The sequence below is a fragment of the Poeciliopsis prolifica genome, unplaced genomic scaffold, assembly GCF_027474105.1.
Source record: "Poeciliopsis prolifica strain line A6 unplaced genomic scaffold, Auburn_PproV2 SCAFFOLD003, whole genome shotgun sequence".
NCBI lineage: Eukaryota > Metazoa > Chordata > Actinopteri > Cyprinodontiformes > Poeciliidae > Poeciliopsis > Poeciliopsis prolifica.
The window spans coordinates 13,620,419-13,637,949 of NW_026562378.1; the positions used below are offsets into that span (position 1 = coordinate 13,620,419).

The window sequence follows — 17,531 nt, forward strand, 5'->3', positions numbered from 1 at the left end:
CAAATTAATTTACTTAAATACTTGCTAGCATAAAAAAATTGACAAATTCAAGTGTAAATATTATAAATAAAGCCCAGCCTCACATCCTTGGTTTTCACGCTATGTTTTATTTCGACGGTAAAACATTATTTTTGATGGATTCACACACACAGAGAAACAGCGGTTAGCTTTGTATGTCGGTATAAAGTCAAACAGGGGAACGGTTTGTGAACAGGAAGCGGCTACATCGTGCTAGCATTCACTCGCTGGTTCGGGGCCCAGTCCTAGTGTTTCAAATCCTCACTGGAGCCGAACAGCGCCACCAGCTGGTCCTCGTACTGGGAGATGTTTCTCTTCATGATGTCCATGCAGGGACCAAGCAGGCGCTCAAAGGCCTGGACGTCAATCACTGAAACACAATTTCATTTGGCATTTCAACGACCAGAATCACTCAAGTACGAGAGAAACAAACAGTGTGGCAGAAATACTCCTAAAAGTACATTTTCACAGAAAAGTTGCTCAAGTAAATGTAATTGAATACAAGAGTGGCCAAAAATTGTGCTTCAGTAAAAGCACCACGACTTTAACATGTTTTAATAAAGTAAAAGTAAAATGTAGCCATCCAAGAAATGACTGAATTACTAGTAAAAAAAAAGTTTGATAAAAGGTCAATTCAAGTAGTGATCAATCATTTAATAATTTAAAATTACATGAACAGAAATATAAAGTAGAAATGTTGGTGTTTTAACGACCAAAATGACAATAATTCATATAACTAACACAAAATCCGAAAAAAGAATATGTTTGACTTTGGCTAGACGATGTTTGTTCTTCATTCAGTGTGTAGAAATTTTACTCAAGTAAGAGTCATAATAAAATGACTCAAGTACAATAAAAATAAAAATACAGCATAGTAGAAATACTCATTTAAGTACATTTTGACAAAACAAGTCACTCAAGTAATTGCGTAAATGTAACTGGTCAACTCTGAATATGCTTATGTGACATTTATTGGCCAGTTATAAAACAAGCAGCAGAGGAGCAGCCTGGTTTTATTTAGTGAAAACGGGAGAATCCAGGTGAAAACATTTCTGTTTTGTGTTTCTGTGATTGAAATGTTTTATTCTTAACCTGACTACGCCTGGCTTTGTGGTGATGGAAGGTCAAAATCTGTTTTCATCAATGATCAAATCAATGAAACTGATTGATTTGTAGGACGTTTTTTTCCCCCCTCCCAGTTTTATGGATGACATTCAGCCTGCAACATTTGCTCTGTGACAAACTGAAAGGGTTGCTGTTTAAAATCAAACGCAGACACAAAAATAACCCCTGGTTTGATTAGAACAGTCTTGAAAACAAAGTTCACATCAATGGGATTACATGTGATAAACCAACACAAAGTAACATAAAAATATTTTACAGTTAAAACTCATTTTTTTCTTTTGGTTGTCTTTCTACTAGATCATTTCTAAGCAGATTGAATGATGAGAGTCTGTAAAGATACATTTTGGAGTCTTGGCTTAGATTCTGAATTAGATTTGGGTCTGGACTTTGACTGGACCGTTCTAACATGCCAACTGAAGTCTCAAGTATCTTGTTTTTACAGGTTTTCTCTCAGAGTTGTTCAGTTTTTAGAGCTCTCCTGTCCCTGCAGAGGAAAACGAATCCCACCTGCCTGTTCCACGGTAGAGACAATCTGATTTCATCAAATGTTTTCCTTGCCAAAAGGTTTAATTTTGGTTCATGTGGCCAGAGAACCATCTTCCTGGCAATAACCAGGTTTTTATTAAAATTTATTTATATGGCACCATTCACAGCTAAAAATAATCAAAGTGCTTCCCAGGAAAATTCAAACAGTGCAGTGATAATAAAAACATTAATCCAGATTTCAGAGTGATAGTACATAATTTAAAAAATGAAAAATAATGTTTTCTAACTTGCCGTCCCTCCAACTTAGTCCTTGACCTGTTTGGTGCATGAGGCTAAATTACACAGATTTATAGTCAATGTATTTATTTATTTATTTTGCTACAAAATGTGGAAAACTTCACTATTATGTGGCATTTTGTGTTGGTGTATCCGATAACATCCCACTAAAATACTCTGAAAAGTAGTCAAAATGTGACTAGAATTAAAATATGAAGTTCAAGAAGAATGCATGTTTGAGCACAGCAAGGTAGATAATTAAGTATGCGATTGAAATGAAGCAATAAAAGAATAATAGAAATGTCAGTACAGAGAATATGAAGGTTCAACAAAGAGAAATTATCCCGATTTCCTCCTGAAAATGAATTTATTGGACTCGATCTTCACTCAAACTAAAATCTCTAGAAATAATCCAGGTTTACAAGGTTTATGTTTGGTGTTTGACGAACCTAAACATTTGGTTTCTCCCACAGCGTAGACGGACGCTGCGCGAGGTTTGTTGGTGACCAGCGCCAGCTCTCCAAAGTATTGCCCCCTGGAGCAACGAGCCACCTCCACCTCTGTGTTGTCCTGCTTCCCCGACTTCGTCTGCAGCAAACACAGAAACACGTCAGGCTGCAGAACTGCTTGTCCTCAAAACAGACCGGAGGTGAATATGGTAAACGTAGTTACTTTGGTTTTGATCAGTATCTTCACCTCCCCTGATTCCACAATGTAGAAACAGTCAGCTTTGTCGCCCTGCAGGTATTTAAAATAAAGGCATAAAGGTTTTTAAAATATTGAAACCGATTTAAAACACAAAATTCTTGGTCTAGTTTTGTATTGCAAACATGTTAGTACACTTGGAAAAAAGACAAAACTACCTTGCAGGTAACTTTTCTGCAAGATATAGGTGCTTGTTTTAAGTCAGTCCTTAGTAGTGATGAAAAAGTGCTAGTTTCATTGACAGATTATTTCACTTTTTCCCTTGTTATCAGTGAAATGATCTGCTTTCTCATCACTATTAAGGAATTATTGACTTAAAACAAGCTCCCAGATCTTGTGGAAAAGTTACTTGTAAGTTGGATTCGTCTTATTTCAGGTGTAATATGTGCGAAACAAAACCAGACCAGAGTTCTTGGTGAAATGTTTTCTGTACCTGTGCTATGATGCGATCTCCATCGTTGAACGTTCGCACTCCTAAAACATCAACGATCTTCATCCTCTCAGAGAGCTGAAGTGAAGGAGAAGGACGTCATTTATGAATGTGTTGATGCGTCTCTCTGAGAAGATTGTTTTCGAGCGACAAACCTCGAGACAGTTCAGGAGAGGCACGCACTCGATGAAGGCCTCGTACGTCCTCCTCTTCTTGGCGTTGTTTTTCACGATCAGCCTGTGAAACGTGGCTCGATCCTGTCGGGTCAGAAACAGCCTCAGGTGTAACGGAGCATCGGGAGACAATGATGCTCCGAGGCGGCGTGGTTCACTCACCAGGCCCCACAGAGCGCCCTCCTCTGTCGCCACGATGGTGGCGGCTCGCGGCGTGTTGTACATGAGGGCCAGCTCCCCGAAGCTGCCCTTGTTGTTGTACTTCCCCACACACACGTTCACGCCGTCCTTCGCCACGAAGATATCGTACACACCTCTGGGATGAGAAGGAAGACGTGTGGAGGAGGATTAGTGCCACCAAAACAAATCTACAAAATTCTGAGCCTTTTTCTCAGAATTTTATTTTTTTTTAATTTTGACTTTTTGTTCAGAATTCTAATTTTTACTAAGAATTTTGACTTATCAGAATTATATTTTTTTTCAGAATTCAGATTTTTTTTATTTGGATTTTTTGCTCAGAATTCTGACTTTTTCTCAGATTTCAGATATTTTTCTCAGAATTTAGTTTTTTCTGGAATTCAGTTTTTTCTCAGAATTTTTTTTAAATTTTGACTTTTTTGCCCAGAATCAAAATTTTTACTAAGAATTCTGACTTTTTCTCATACCATGTCAACATTAATGTCCAAGCATTCTTAGGTGTAAGTCAACTATGGTATTATTTTGAAAATAATCCCATAACTGTTGCTTCCTTGTTGTGGGATTTGTAAAGGTGCAGTGATTGGTAAATTTGAGTTTTAAGACTAAATTTGCCTAATAGTGCATAAACTATTTTTTTAAAATTCTGATTCTGGGAAAAAAAGAATCACAATTCTGAGATTAAAGTCTGAATTTTTGCTCAGTCTTCAGAAGAACTAATCCTGCCAAACACAGCCCTATGCATGTCAAATCTGTATATCTTAAAACCTCTTCCTCACTTGTCTATGACGTAGAAATTATCCCCGTCGTCTCCCTGGTCGATGATGTGGTCCTGAGGTTTGACCAAAACCTCAAACATGGCGTCCAGAACCTCAGAGAATTGTTCCTGATGTACAATAAGCAAATGATTAATTTTTTTTTCTGCAAGTTTTACTGCCAAGTCTTATCTAAGATGGCGTCTCTTTCAAATGCTAAAATGCGAGGAGTCTCCGACAGCACAAGGCCTCACAAATAGAGACACGCAGGCAGAATGAAGACTGATGGTAACTTTTGAAGTGTTTTAATGTGTTGATAAGTTCAGAGGAAGGAAAAACTTTGATTTCTCCACCACTGAGTTATACAGTAAGCCACATTCACACCCTGTTGGTTTAGAAATGAAACAAATCACATCTGAACATCCAGAGATCTTTAAAATGTTTGTTGCTGCTGCTGATTGGATAGATCGCCACAATCCTCTTTACTCTTTCCCAACCGTCTGAAATGAGACTTTAAAATACTTTTTAACCTGCAACAGTGATTTAGTAACGCCTGGCTCTGATATGTTTTGGAGAAAGTGTCACGTTTACCTCACATGGCTGATGCCTCGGCTTCTTTAACCTTTAGTCAAATCCTCTCTGAGTCACAGATGTGAGCGCCGATCTCAGTTTGTGTTTACGTTTACCTTCTCCAGAGTCTTGAACAGCAGAATGTCTTTGCACGCGTCCTGAAGCCGCTGGCGCTGCTGTTCTGTTTTGGGATGCACGACCTGAGGCTCGGTGTTGTCGTCCGCATCGTCATCAGGGTCATAAGCTTCTGCACACACTGCAGAGGAACAGACATGCTTGTTTGACGTTTTGTCCCGGATTCGCAAAAAAAAAAACAAAAAAACAAAAAGTGCTGGTCTTTATAAAGACTGTCAGAGAAAATAAAGACGTGTTTTATTAATGCAGCCTGTCTACTGATCACTGGCGTCAATCAAACAATTAGGAGATTGTTTCCTCATAAGGTGACCCTAAAACAACGACTGCCAGAGTAAGAAATTGAATTTCTAACCCTTTAAATGTTCCTGTTTTTTAGTCCCCACCACCACAACAAGATGATTGTTTTTTCACCCACATGTGCAAATTTAATGTGGAGCAAATAATTTATGTCTGCAGGCGTGAGAAATTGGCAGCAACATTGATTCAGATGAATTCTAATTTTTTACCATTTTCAACTAAATTTCTCTATCAGAGTTGAAAATACACAAGAAATATTCTTTAAAGATTTCTCAAAGAGTCAATATTTACAAACCTATTTCTTAAAATAAACACCTTTTCCATCTTCAGTCATCAAGATACAAATCAGCTGTTTAATCGATTTTATCATTTTTAAACCTCCTACTTGCCAGTTTTGGCCATTTAACTTTAATAAGTCATACAAAGTTATCAAAAGGTCTATTTTTCTATCCCATATATGCAAACTGGTACATCTACAGGACATGATGTTATTTAGTAGAAGATGATGATGTGATGGAAATAAGAATAACCTAAATCTGGTGCAAATCATCTTTTCTTTTTTTTGTTGCACGTCATCCCTACTAACATAAAGCAATAAAACATTTTCAGGGGTTTCAATACCAGAGAACAGAAAACATTTAAAGTCAAATTATAATGCATTAAAAAATGGATCAGATCGCTCCGTTCAGTTTAAAAGGAATGGAAAAAAACCCATAAAAAATTAAAATTTACTTCAAAACACAAAACCTGGAAACTGCACTTGCATCAACAGAGTAAAAAAAAAAAGAATATAAAAATTACAAACATGAATTTAGTAATGGTGATGTCAGTCAAAATGAACAATAAATTAATTAGTCACATAATAAATGAAAATAAAAATTTAATTTGCTTGATTTATCATTTTTCTTTTTTCTTTCTTTTTACCTGATTGATAAAAGTCGTCAGTCTGGTGTTTTGGTCTTGACTAAACCTTTTTTTTGATAGAAAATTTTGTTGACAGAAACTTCATGATTCATTATATTTGTTGTTTTTCTGTTCCAGAGTTTAGATGTTCATTAGAATTTAAAGTTTATTGATCATTGAGAATGTCTTCTTGTATTTTTATGCCATTATTGCTAGTACATTACTTGAAAATGGCCTCAAAGCAATATTATCGTTTATCGCAATAAGTTCCAGGACAATGTATCGTCCAGGCAGGGTTGCTATGGTGGTGTTGATGAACACGGCTGCTGTTCACTGACCTGCGACTCTGCGACTTCTCCCAGTCTTGGCCTCTGAAGAGAGGGCAAAAGGTCAATGTAACAAACTTTGACTATTCCACACAGCCACAGCGTCTGTTAAGTGACGGCGGGACACTCACTGGGAGCCTCCTTCACCTCCTCCTCTTCGTCGTTTTCGTTAGATTTGTTTGACGCCGTCTCAGGCGCGACCTCCTTGGCGGCGGGCTTGCTGCTGCTCTTCCTGGCTTGCTGCTCGTTCTTTTGGTTCTCCAGGATTCGTGTGAAATGCTGCACGGCGAACTCCACCAGGTTGGGAGGCCTGCGGCGCAGCACCTCCACCGTGTAGCCCTGCAGCAGCTCCTTCAGGCCGGACGGGATCTCCACGTTGCTCATGACGGCAGCGGCGGGTCAGACGCTGCGCTGGTTCGACACCTGGGAAAATAAAAAAGCAAAAACTTCCAGTCGAAGTTGATCTCCTCAGAGCTCAACCTGCTGAAATATGTCAGCAGGTTTGAACCATCAGCAGAAACCAGTGACTCCTCCTCCTCCTCTAAACCTCTGCACTTTATCGATTCCTTTATTTAGCACAGCCTGCCGGCAAATATCGACCAGCGCTGCCCGCATCGTCTGTAATTAAAGGCTGTTCAATGGATTATGTGTCAGAACTTCATGATTTGGAAAAGAGGAGCGTTTTCAACTGCTTAAATGACACCAAGTGACTTATGAAAGTAAATAAAATCGAGCAGAAAATGAATGCGCCTCAAAACTTTACAGATGTGAGCAGCAGTCGGACTATTTTGATCTGGTTTCCAGTGCAAAAATATTTGCCCACTTGAAATAAAACAAATCTAACTTGCTGTAAATCTTGTTTAAAGTAAATAATTACTGTGGAACATGTTGTGCTTGTTGATAAAGTCTTTAAAAGCTTTTTAAGAGATTTCAGAAAACTGCAGCGATGACAATGACCTGCAGTCACAATAGATCACCAATGTCATGTTTTAGAAATGAATAAAGTGAAAAGTACAATTGTTTCTGCATTTTGAAACATCTAAGTGGTTTGATGTAGCAAAGTGTTTCTCCTCTCAGCCATTGTAAAACATCAGGCTTTTAAATTAGCTTGGAAAGCTACATTTTCATCTGGCATTAGTCCTATTATTCTAGCTGAAATATTTTAAAATGTATGTTTGGTCAAAAAAAAAGAAGCTACTTTCTTACCTCTAAGTTGTTATGTATTTTTTTTTTTAATAAAGTTGTATCACCAGCTTTCAGCCCTGACATCCACCATGTGGGGTTTGGGAGCGAATGGCTAAATAATGAAGGAATCACAAGACTCTTTCTAACCTCCTGACTGAGAAGGCAAAAAAAAAAAAAAAAGAGAGAGAAAAAACAAGAAAGCTGTCTTTGAACACAGCAGGATTGTTGAAATGTACAAGCTGGAGCTTTCACATCAGTTTATCTCCACCCAGGCTGGATGCAGAAGACAGCAGCCATTTTAAGGTTTCTAAAAATATCCCGGGTTTCGCTGGGCTGGGACAAAAACGTTTGAAAACCGGGTGACAAGACAGACCCCTCCTTGACCCCAATGGAGGCTTGTTCTGACTCTGATGGCGGCCCAATCGCTATAAAATGACACACAGAGAACATCTGTGCAGATGAACCGTTTTGGGATTGAAAGATGGCAGACAGATTTATTTTCTGGCAGAAAAAGAGAAGTTTTGGTCAGGAGGCAGCATCATGATCGGGGATCGTTCTCATTCTGGTTGAGCTGAATCGTCAGTGTTCAGGGAGCCACGCCCCCCTGCTGCACCTTCCTGCTTGTTAGTGATGGGAACCAGGTGGACGCGGTCTCCTAGCAACCAGAGGGCAGGTGAGACTGGCTCTTTGAGTGAAATCCAGTGAAGGTTCATAGAGATGATCCCTTTCAAGTGGGGAATCACACAGTAAACCAAACCAGTCAGCCAGTTTTTGATAGAGGATTCCTGCAGTGATCGGATCTTTAATCTGATCAGTGGCGGCCCCGAAGGGGGCCACGGGGGGCCACGGGGGGCCACGGCCAGAGTCTTGTTCAGTTCATACAGAGGCATCGCTTCACTCAAGACATGCATATAAAATATATGTATATAATATATGTATTAATGCTGTCAAATGAGTAAAAAAACATCTGAGTATACTTTAGCGTTGTGATTAGTTTGGAAGCTTCAAATCTAAAAATGTAAACGTTTTCAAAAAATGAAAGTTAAAAAACCAAATAAATTAGTTTTCCAGGTTTTCACATTCAGGAAAGGAAGAAAATAACTGATTTTGTTTGAAACATAATTTAGAAATGTGGACTATAACTTGTTGTACGTTGGTGGATACAGAAAGTATGCTGCATCCTATGTTGGTTTTATCCAATGTTCATCGCAACGATTTTAAAGTGAAATTTGATTTCAGCAGTCTGACTCTCCTCACTCAGTTTTTCACTTGCATTTTGGTTTTGTACGAGACCAGTGTAATCACATTACTCTGCATTATGTAATAACGCATTACACTTTTTAGATTAATCGCATACTTTAATGTTGCCTCTGCTCCTCTGAAATCCCTTAAACTGCCACAAATGAATGAAGACAAACTTTAATTTAAGAGAAAATACATGTGAAAATGCTGCTTTCAATAAACTGGCTACTATATTTTATTTCTTCAGATTAAATATAAATACTGAAATATAAATACTTGCAGCTTTTTGGCCTACAGTACCCACAAGATGCAAAACATCCTCAAACATTTATGTGACTATTTGTATATATTTGAGTCTTTATGCATATTTTGACCCTAATAAGAGAATAAATCAAACTTGTGCAGCTAATTCTTGATTTCATGAATGAAGTTTTAAGCTTCACAATTATCCCAGGCTGGCAAAAATGGTTAATAAATGATTAAGACATGAAAGATAATTAATGCCACCTTGACACAGATACGCAGCTCATCCAGGTTTTAAGAAACAAATGATAAATTATTTTAAGAGGAACTCAGAAAAAATGACTTCTTCCTAAAGTGGCTTCTCTCTCTGTCTTTTATGATTTTCTTTTCAAATAAAATAAAAATAGTTGAAACTCTTAGTTTCTGTGCTAAATGATCACAGGGAAACGAAAGCCAGTTAAAAGTGAAATTAAATTCAAGATGTTTCACATCATTTTCTCAAACTTTAAGCACATTTCCTTAAAAGACAAAAAAGCCAGTAGAATAAGAGATTCATGACCAAACCTTCAAAATTAGACTGTCTAGAGTCGGTCGGTCGGTGTCCAGCATGTTTTAGTTCATTTCCTGGTTCAACTCACCTGGTGGCTCCTTATCGGGCCTCTGCAGAACTTTGACCCGCTGAGCAGATAGTTGGACCGTTTTAATCAGCCGGGTTGGAGCAGAGACGCATCTGAAGCTGGCAGGAGACCAACGCTGAGGACAACCATCATTTAAAGCTGCAGTACCTCAGTTTATAAAAGCATTTTTTTTATTCAATTTTTTTTTACACATTTGTTAAAACTGTCAATAAGTTGTGACAGTAGAACGTGAGTAACATAATCGAGCTCCTCTGCCTGCTCCAAAAACCTGCAACTGATCTTAGCGCTCTCAATCATCCTCATGTATGCGTTACTCAGACCCTCCCACATTCTCTCTGCTGTGCTACAACCGGTTCACCTCAACCTAGCCTGTCGTGAATGCTAAAGCTAATTAGCATCACCACTAATGACAAGAACACAGATTTCCTGATACAGCAAGTTATTTCTCTGCCATTAGCACATGAAGCAGCACGTACACATGCATGATTGACAGCACTATGAATCTCTGGTTGTTTTTGAATGGTGCACTGTTGCAGACTGTGAGGAGGCCGAAGAGCTTTTTATTTTCAGATTGTGTTTAATTTCTTACTTTTTCAACATTGTTTGAACAAAAATGTGAAACTACGCTTTTATAAAAGTTACATAATACAGCTTTAAGACAAAAATCTGCAACCTTTACAATAAAAAAGCCATTTTTGATTTTTGTCTTCCAAATCTGCAGAATTAAACTCATTTAAAGTTGCTAATATTACATAATCTTTTGAAAAAATGCTTTTATATATAAATATCTTCTGTAGGTAATGTTTTTAAGCTACAATTTCTGTTTTTAGATTTTAAAATAAAGAAAGAATTGGATTAGCATGTTTTCTTCTGTGGGATTGTTGATAGTTTAGGAAAATTATAGGATATTTTAGAAAAAAAATAATAGTTCCGGAAAAAAAATCTAAATATATTTAGTCATTCTGTTGTGAAAATTTAATAAAACAATTCCATAAAATATTTTTCTCATATAGTTTTTAACTCTAGTTATGAAAAGCTGAAGACTTAGAGTCCAAAATAAAGTAAATCCATTTAAGATTTTTAAAACCTGCAGAATATGTGATGCAAATGTTCATTTTTTAAAAATCTTTTTTTCTACATATAACCCCCAAATTTAAGCATTTACACATTTTTTCACCTATTAGAAAACTAATAAAGAAATGTGTTTGTCTTATTCGCATCACAGCAGGTTCAAACTTTTTTAAAGACTGTTTAGGAAGTTTGCATGAAGAGATTCTTTGACTCAAACAAGGAGACAAATGTGTAGAAAGAAGCAGCAGCACTGTGGATTTTCTTAAAGATGGATCAGTTTTATAGTTTCTTTACATGCTGACATGTTATCTTCACCCATTCTTATTACAGTTTCCTTCACATTTTCACATTAAACAGACGGCGTGAAGTGTTGGAGTGAAGGAGACGTGTAGCAGGCTGAAGGCGCTGACAGAACCTGAAACGTTCCACTGCTACCTGCAGCTAAGAGGAGGTAAGGCACCACATGTTCGTTTCACTCCCTTGCTAGTTAAAAAACCCCAACAATAAAACAACAGACTGAAAGGAGCGAGAACATTCGAACTGTCTCCGTTTTTGCGTGCGAGGCGGCACCGTTGGGAGTCGAGCCGACGTCTCCGCAGGTCTGAACCGTTCCTCTGCAGCACCAACAAAAACAATCAAGTAATTTACTGGAAATCTGATAAAAAGCTCTTCGTTTCACATGATTCTCTCTGTGTGAGAGAGCGACTATTCCTGGTGTTCCCAGAGGAAACCCCTCGAGGGCGACGTCACAGGTTCGGAGCTAACCAGTTCAGAAACTTCATCGCCAACTCAAATCCCAGGAAGCAGGCCTAAGGAGACGGAGGGGAAAAAACATCAACCAACGTGTCAGTAATGCTTGATAAAATGGGCCTAAAGGTGGCTAAATGCAGGAATTTATACATGTTTGTGTCTCAAACACTGAAGCATTTTTCTGAGTTTTCTAGGCCTCGACTTAAACTCTGTTGTTCCAGTTACTTTTTAAAGCCTTTTTCTTCTTTTTGGTATTTTTTGTTATTATTCAGAGTGGCTATACTAGCAGCTTAGTGTGCTCAACATTTCTATGTAGAGCTTAAATAAGCTCATTAAGAAGACTAGCTCTGTCCCAGATGACCCTCAAATTTGTATTAAACTTGTTTTTACATCTCAAGTAGAAAACAAGTTTTTCTTCAAACGTTTAAAAGTTGACAAAAGTAATTTATGTTCACAGCTCTAGACATCAAGCTACGAAAATGTGGAATTAAAAATGGGGAAATATTCCAAAAGAAACTCTGATTTGTGACACATTTATTAGCTTAATCAATAACTTTGTTGCTTATGTTGATTAAACCAACATGGTTCATTATGTGGCTCATATAGAGACTTCTACAAAAACAAATGTTTCAAAATAAACTCATTTTTATTGCAGAGGCAAAGCCTCAAATTCAGAAGCTTTATCTTGTTAAAACCAGAAAACTCTTATAAAACAAAAAAGTTTCTCGTTATAACAAGAAACTTTAACAAGTTTTCTTTATGACATACCACTCCTGAATTTATTTCCAAACTCTCAGATTAAAACATTTATGCAGCCTTGATTTTAAAGACTTTTAAAAACTTTATAATTATTTTTGTAGGTAAAAATATGAACAAACTTAAAAAAAAACATGACCCTTGATTAAATCACAATAAGATTTAGTGACTTTGTACTGGTGGATAATTTTAACAGATTATTATAAGACAATATTTTCTTACTGCAGATTACTGATAGAGCAAAGAAAATTACTTTAAAGGACCTGCTAGTAATACATATTTTTACAGGTTTAGCTGTAATAACTTTAGCTCCTGAGGAAATGATCAGCTCTAATGTTCTTCCGTGCAGCAGCTGTTTTACAAACAAATATTAATAAAGACGCTCAAAGCCTCTCTGTGCTTCACTGCTCTGATATGAAAACCAAACTGGGTTAAATCTTCAACCTAAATTCATCACCGACTTTTGAATGATCCTACAAGCGACTGCCTACTTTCCACGACTTTGTCTTTACATTTTCATGATCTTCTACATCTCCAGGTGTGGATCCAGCTGCTTTAAGCCTTCTTACAGCTTTATGAAGCTGAAGGTAAAAGGATGGAGACTCACTGCGTTTGCAGGGAAAGCTCTGAGCATGACGGCGTTGAAGCCTTTGTACAGCGAGCCGATGCCTTCCTCTCGGACCAGTTCCCGCAGAACGTCTCTGAAACCGTTGGGATACTTTCCTTCAGGAGCTGATGGAGGGAGAGAGAGGGAGAGATTTGAGGTTCGCCGTGATGCGGCGTGAGATTCCTCTGAAATAAACACCTGGATTTTTATGATAGAGGCAGCTTTTCCCACAATGAAATTCAAGCAGTTTCAAGGTCAGGCTTTTCCAGCACCACATTTCAGCAATAAAAACAATATACATTTATTTAAAAAACAAAACAAAAACAAGAATGACTGAATGTAACGTTTGAAGAAGAAAACCTGTTTGGAAGCGAGACTTGAGGACGTCGGGGGGAATGGCAACGGCCCAGTTGAAGATCCCGGCCATCCCTCCAGCGAACAGAACGCTGGGGATGCTGAGCTCGTCGTGGCTGTGGAGAGAAGACAGCTCGTCTTTCTGCTCGGAGAACTTCCTGTGAGGAACAGGAAGAGGAAGTCCTCACCTTTTTCCTTCAGGTGTGAGGAGGTTCTTCAGCCACTCGTAAGACATGAAGTACATGCCGCTCGCTGGGACATCTAGGAAATAATTTCAAAAAAGAGCAACATAACCCTAAAACTCTCTGATATGATTTTCCAATCACCTTTCAGTCAAATCAATATTTTAAAAGCAATTTATTTATGATATAATTTAACACTACAAGTGCATTTCAATAAATCTGAATAAAAGGCAGTTTGAGTAAATCAGTTCAAAGAGTTAAATTCTTTACACACAGAAATGTATTTTTAGCATTTATTTCATTAAGGCTGCAGTCTTCCCCCAAAACAATTTATATTTTAAAAATCTTATTTGTTGGTCTTATGTGATGTGATAATTTTTTGTTCAAAATTTTCAAAAAAATTTAACTGAAATTTTTTTTCATCTTTGTTAATAATTGTGTATAAAATTTCTAATAATAAAACGGATCCTCAGTTTATCTGCATGAATCTGTACTAAATCAAACAGCTGGAATACATGCAAACAACCAAACCTGTCGCAATAATCAATAAACAAATTGATCTCATGATGAATTAAAATGAGCTCAATAACTTCCAATAGTTTGAAGGAAAGTTTTGTTTACAGTGACTCTATAATCCATTTTATTTATAGTTTTAACTGTGTGTGTGTGTTTTTTTAAGTTTTGTTTTATTGTTGCATTTTATTTTGAAGTTTTAAATATCTTCCATCTCCAATGTTAAGTGTTCTTAAAGTTTATTGGTTTTTGAGAAGGTGAACTTGTATTATTATGCTGTTATCAATATACAACTTGGAAATTGTCTCGAAACAACAATATTTACAATTTATCATCCAGAAAAACTAGTTACTGTGACAAACCTACCAACAAGTTGGTAATGCAACTCTACGGGACAAATAGCTGATTTAACGGTGGTGGCAGGTGTTATTCAAAGCATGCAGTAAAGATAAGTGGCCTCCAAAGATCCAAAGTCCAAACTGCACTCTGAGGATTGTTTCTGAGGACAGAGCTGCTTAGACTGGTTTCGCTGGACTACCTCGTCCATAAGTTGCTGATTCAGCCTCAAATCCAGAGCAGGAGCAACAGAGATTTGTTGTGTTTAAGTTATTAAGCCATAAACTGCAAAGGAGCTGTCATTTCTTGAGTTTTTCTCCCATCACTGCTGTAATGAAACAAGCCGGTCGAGCCTTTGTTTGCAGGTAAGTAAAGATAAGTTTCAGAACCTGGACACTCCCCGTTTCAGATCCCAGCCATGCTCAATCCCAATTCCCAATATGAACTTTGCATATTAATGAAATCAGAGAGTAATAAAAGTGAGGACGAACCCCTCATGAGGGTCAGAGCTGTGCCTTTGTAAACTCCTCTGATCCCAGACTCTTTGTACAGCTGCTTGACGCAGTCCATCGGCCCGGCGTACTTCACCTCTCCTGTCGATGCCTGAATCTGGAAACTCACACAAAACCTTACTTTAGCCCACATCACTTAACATCATGTTCGAGGTTTGAATCCAGGTTTTAAGAACAGGAACGGACCTGTAGGAGACATTTGATGCGCTCTCCCGGAGCCATGATGGCTGTGGTGAAAACGCCCGATAACATCCCAGCAGCAAACAGCTGTGGATACCTGGAGGAGAGCAGAAGAAGAAGATGAGGAAGAGCTGCTGGCTGCAGAGAGAACACAGCCAGCTGAGGTGAATCAGTCACCTACGTAAGGATATCATCAGGCGTCCTCTGTTGTAGCTTCTTGCCCAGTCCGAACCCAAAGAAACAGACGGCAAACATGGGCGTCACGCCGATTATTGGGGCTGCCATTCCTTTATAGAGTCCTTTCACACCCTGTGAGGAAACATCAGCACGGGGAGTAAGGATACCTATTTTATTATCATTTATTAACACTAAAATGTCAAATTGTAAAAAAAATATGTAAAATCTTTTTGTTTTTTTACAATAATTACCCGATTACCCAATGTATCATATCTGATATAAGAGAGCAAACCAGCAAAATAAAGCAAAACCAAGGAATGTTTCAAATTATTATTTTTTTTTTACCTCTGGCTCTAAAGGATTCACTCTGACATCAAATGTGTCATTTATTTATCCCAGATTGTGAGACTTGTTTAACAAAATACATTTGAAGAATTAAAAAAAGAAAACTCCACTGTGTAGAGTAACTGGAGAGCAGATATGTTGCTCAGTGTATTTTACATTTTCTTTATTAAAATGTAAACCCATGGGGAATTTTATTGTGTCTTACTATATATTACTACAAAAGTCTAACGTATCAATTATAATACAAACAAATTGGAAAATCGTACTGATGTTTAAAAAAAAATTTTTTTTTGTTATGTAAAAGAATTTAGATAACAGTTTAATTACAAAATTTAAAAAAAAAATGAATGAAAATAAGTCTGCATGCTAACCTCTTTGGCTAAGGTCTTTTTAAAACAATCCAAGGTTCCAGCATATATGAGTCTCTCTCCAGGTTTTGGTTTAGGTTGAGTTTGTAGACGCACCTGAGAGGAAAGAAGAACATGAATGAATAAACAAATTAATGTACTTTATTAATCCCTGGGGGGAAATTGACATTTCAAAATGCCACCCAAAGAACAACAACAAAAAACAAACAAAAAAGTAAACAACATAAGGCATCGGTAAATGGGGGCCTGAGGCTGACATACATATTTTCTTTCTTACAAGAAAAATATTATTGCAAAAAAAAAAAAAAAATCTTAGTTTCTGCAATTCTAAGAGTCTAATAGCTGCTAAGCTTAGGAAACTGTATGTATGAACATTGTTAAGGTGTCCCTAAATAAGTATCTGGTTTATTGTTCTGGGGGATGAAGGAGATTTTATGTGTGTCTAGTATTGTAACACCTATCAGCAGAAATCTTCAGAAAAAACAGATTATCAACTGAACAATGCATCTCAAGTCTTTTTTTATTTTGTAAATGTGAAGACAATCTTCATCAGCTACAAACATTGTTTTTGTGCCCTATTTCAACAACATTAAAAACTTGAAGTGATGAACTTATTCAGTCGTGAAATTCTGATCAAATCCACTTCCAGGAATCTGAATCAATCTGCCTTTTGTTACATTTAGTCAAACTCCCACACAGCTGATGTATGAGACTGAATGAGGTTTCAGGTTTGACCAGCTCAAGGTGTTGATCTGGTCACACCCCACTTTTCAGGGGGTGTGACCAGGTTGAAAGGTCACTTTTCAGGTGACCTTTCAACCCGAGCAGCAGAAACCGCGTGGCGTCTTGAATCTGGGTCAAAGGTTTGCAGCAGCAGGACTTAGACGCTGCAGCCCGTTTTGTGTTTATAGTCAGTCTCTGCTGAACCCGGATGCTCTTTGCTGATTGTTTCCCCAAGTAAAAAGCGGTGACAAACACAGACACAACATTTAGCATTGTTTACTTTGATGGTGTCCAGTGGGTGACCGGCGAAAACCAGGCAAACCCCTCCGAAACCTCCAGCGAAGAAGTTCTTCATCGGGCTGATCGGCTGCTGCTGTTTGGCCATTTTTACTTCCCGCTCTGCAGAAAGAGAGAGACGGTGACAAAAACACGACAAAATGTCGCCGCGGGAGGCATAGAGAGATGCGGGGACACGAAGAGAGACAGTCATAAAGACCAGACAACACCTCACCTGCTCTATTTTCCCTCTGAGATCCGATGAAGGGCTCCTGCTGTCACTGCGGTCTAAAGGACCTTTAACCCACTTTAACCCGGACTGCTTTCACTGCGACACAACCATTTTCTCCGAACATCTGTATTGTCCGGGTGGAAACATTCAGCTGTCTTACGGTGTATATAGATGTATTTTTAGATATTTATATTACTTCTCATTACTTTTTTATTTATAATATATTATTTATTATAAACAGCGTAAAAATAAAGAACATAAAGAACTTAGCCAATCATCATGGCAGTAGTAACCATACAGAATAAACAAATGTATTTTTTTGTTTTGTTGTTTTACGTTACCATAATGGAAAAGTTGATCAAAACCGGTTTATTTATTCTTCCAATGAATTTGTTCAGTCAACAAATTATTTTCTCCTGGCTTTTCTTTTTTACTGCCGTTCGTTGT

General features: G+C 37.7%; 1 protein-coding gene across 5 annotated transcripts; it reads right to left on the reverse strand.

The window, feature by feature from the left end:
• Nucleotides 1–87: 87 nt before the first annotated feature.
• On the reverse strand, nucleotides 88–17,525 carry LOC129356195 (mitochondrial carnitine/acylcarnitine carrier protein-like). Of its 5 annotated transcripts, XM_055025819.1 has the most exons (19): nucleotides 17,426–17,525; nucleotides 17,088–17,208; nucleotides 16,857–16,975; nucleotides 15,857–15,949; nucleotides 15,145–15,272; nucleotides 14,970–15,060; nucleotides 14,763–14,880; nucleotides 13,429–13,501; nucleotides 6,974–6,976; nucleotides 6,526–6,773; nucleotides 6,407–6,439; nucleotides 4,850–4,989; nucleotides 4,188–4,294; nucleotides 3,376–3,529; nucleotides 3,196–3,297; nucleotides 3,044–3,118; nucleotides 2,578–2,643; nucleotides 2,355–2,493; nucleotides 88–388 (listed from the first exon to the last, which is right to left on the reverse strand). In XM_055025819.1, the coding sequence occupies exons 3-19, from the start codon at nucleotides 16,959–16,961 to the stop codon at nucleotides 264–266; spliced, it is 1,800 nt and encodes a 599-aa protein (XP_054881794.1). In that variant the 5' UTR covers nucleotides 16,962–16,975; nucleotides 17,088–17,208; nucleotides 17,426–17,525; the 3' UTR covers nucleotides 88–263. The 5 variants fall into 5 exon arrangements, with proteins under 5 accessions (XP_054881794.1, XP_054881775.1, XP_054881769.1 ...); XM_055025800.1 differs by lacking the exons at nucleotides 6,974–6,976; nucleotides 13,429–13,501; nucleotides 14,763–14,880; ... (4 more) ...; nucleotides 17,088–17,208; nucleotides 17,426–17,525 and adding an exon at nucleotides 9,703–9,815 and having other exon boundaries at nucleotides 6,526–6,817; XM_055025794.1 differs by lacking the exons at nucleotides 6,974–6,976; nucleotides 13,429–13,501; nucleotides 14,763–14,880; ... (4 more) ...; nucleotides 17,088–17,208; nucleotides 17,426–17,525 and adding an exon at nucleotides 9,629–9,691 and having other exon boundaries at nucleotides 6,526–6,817.
• Between the last annotated feature and the right edge of the window lie 6 nt (nucleotides 17,526–17,531).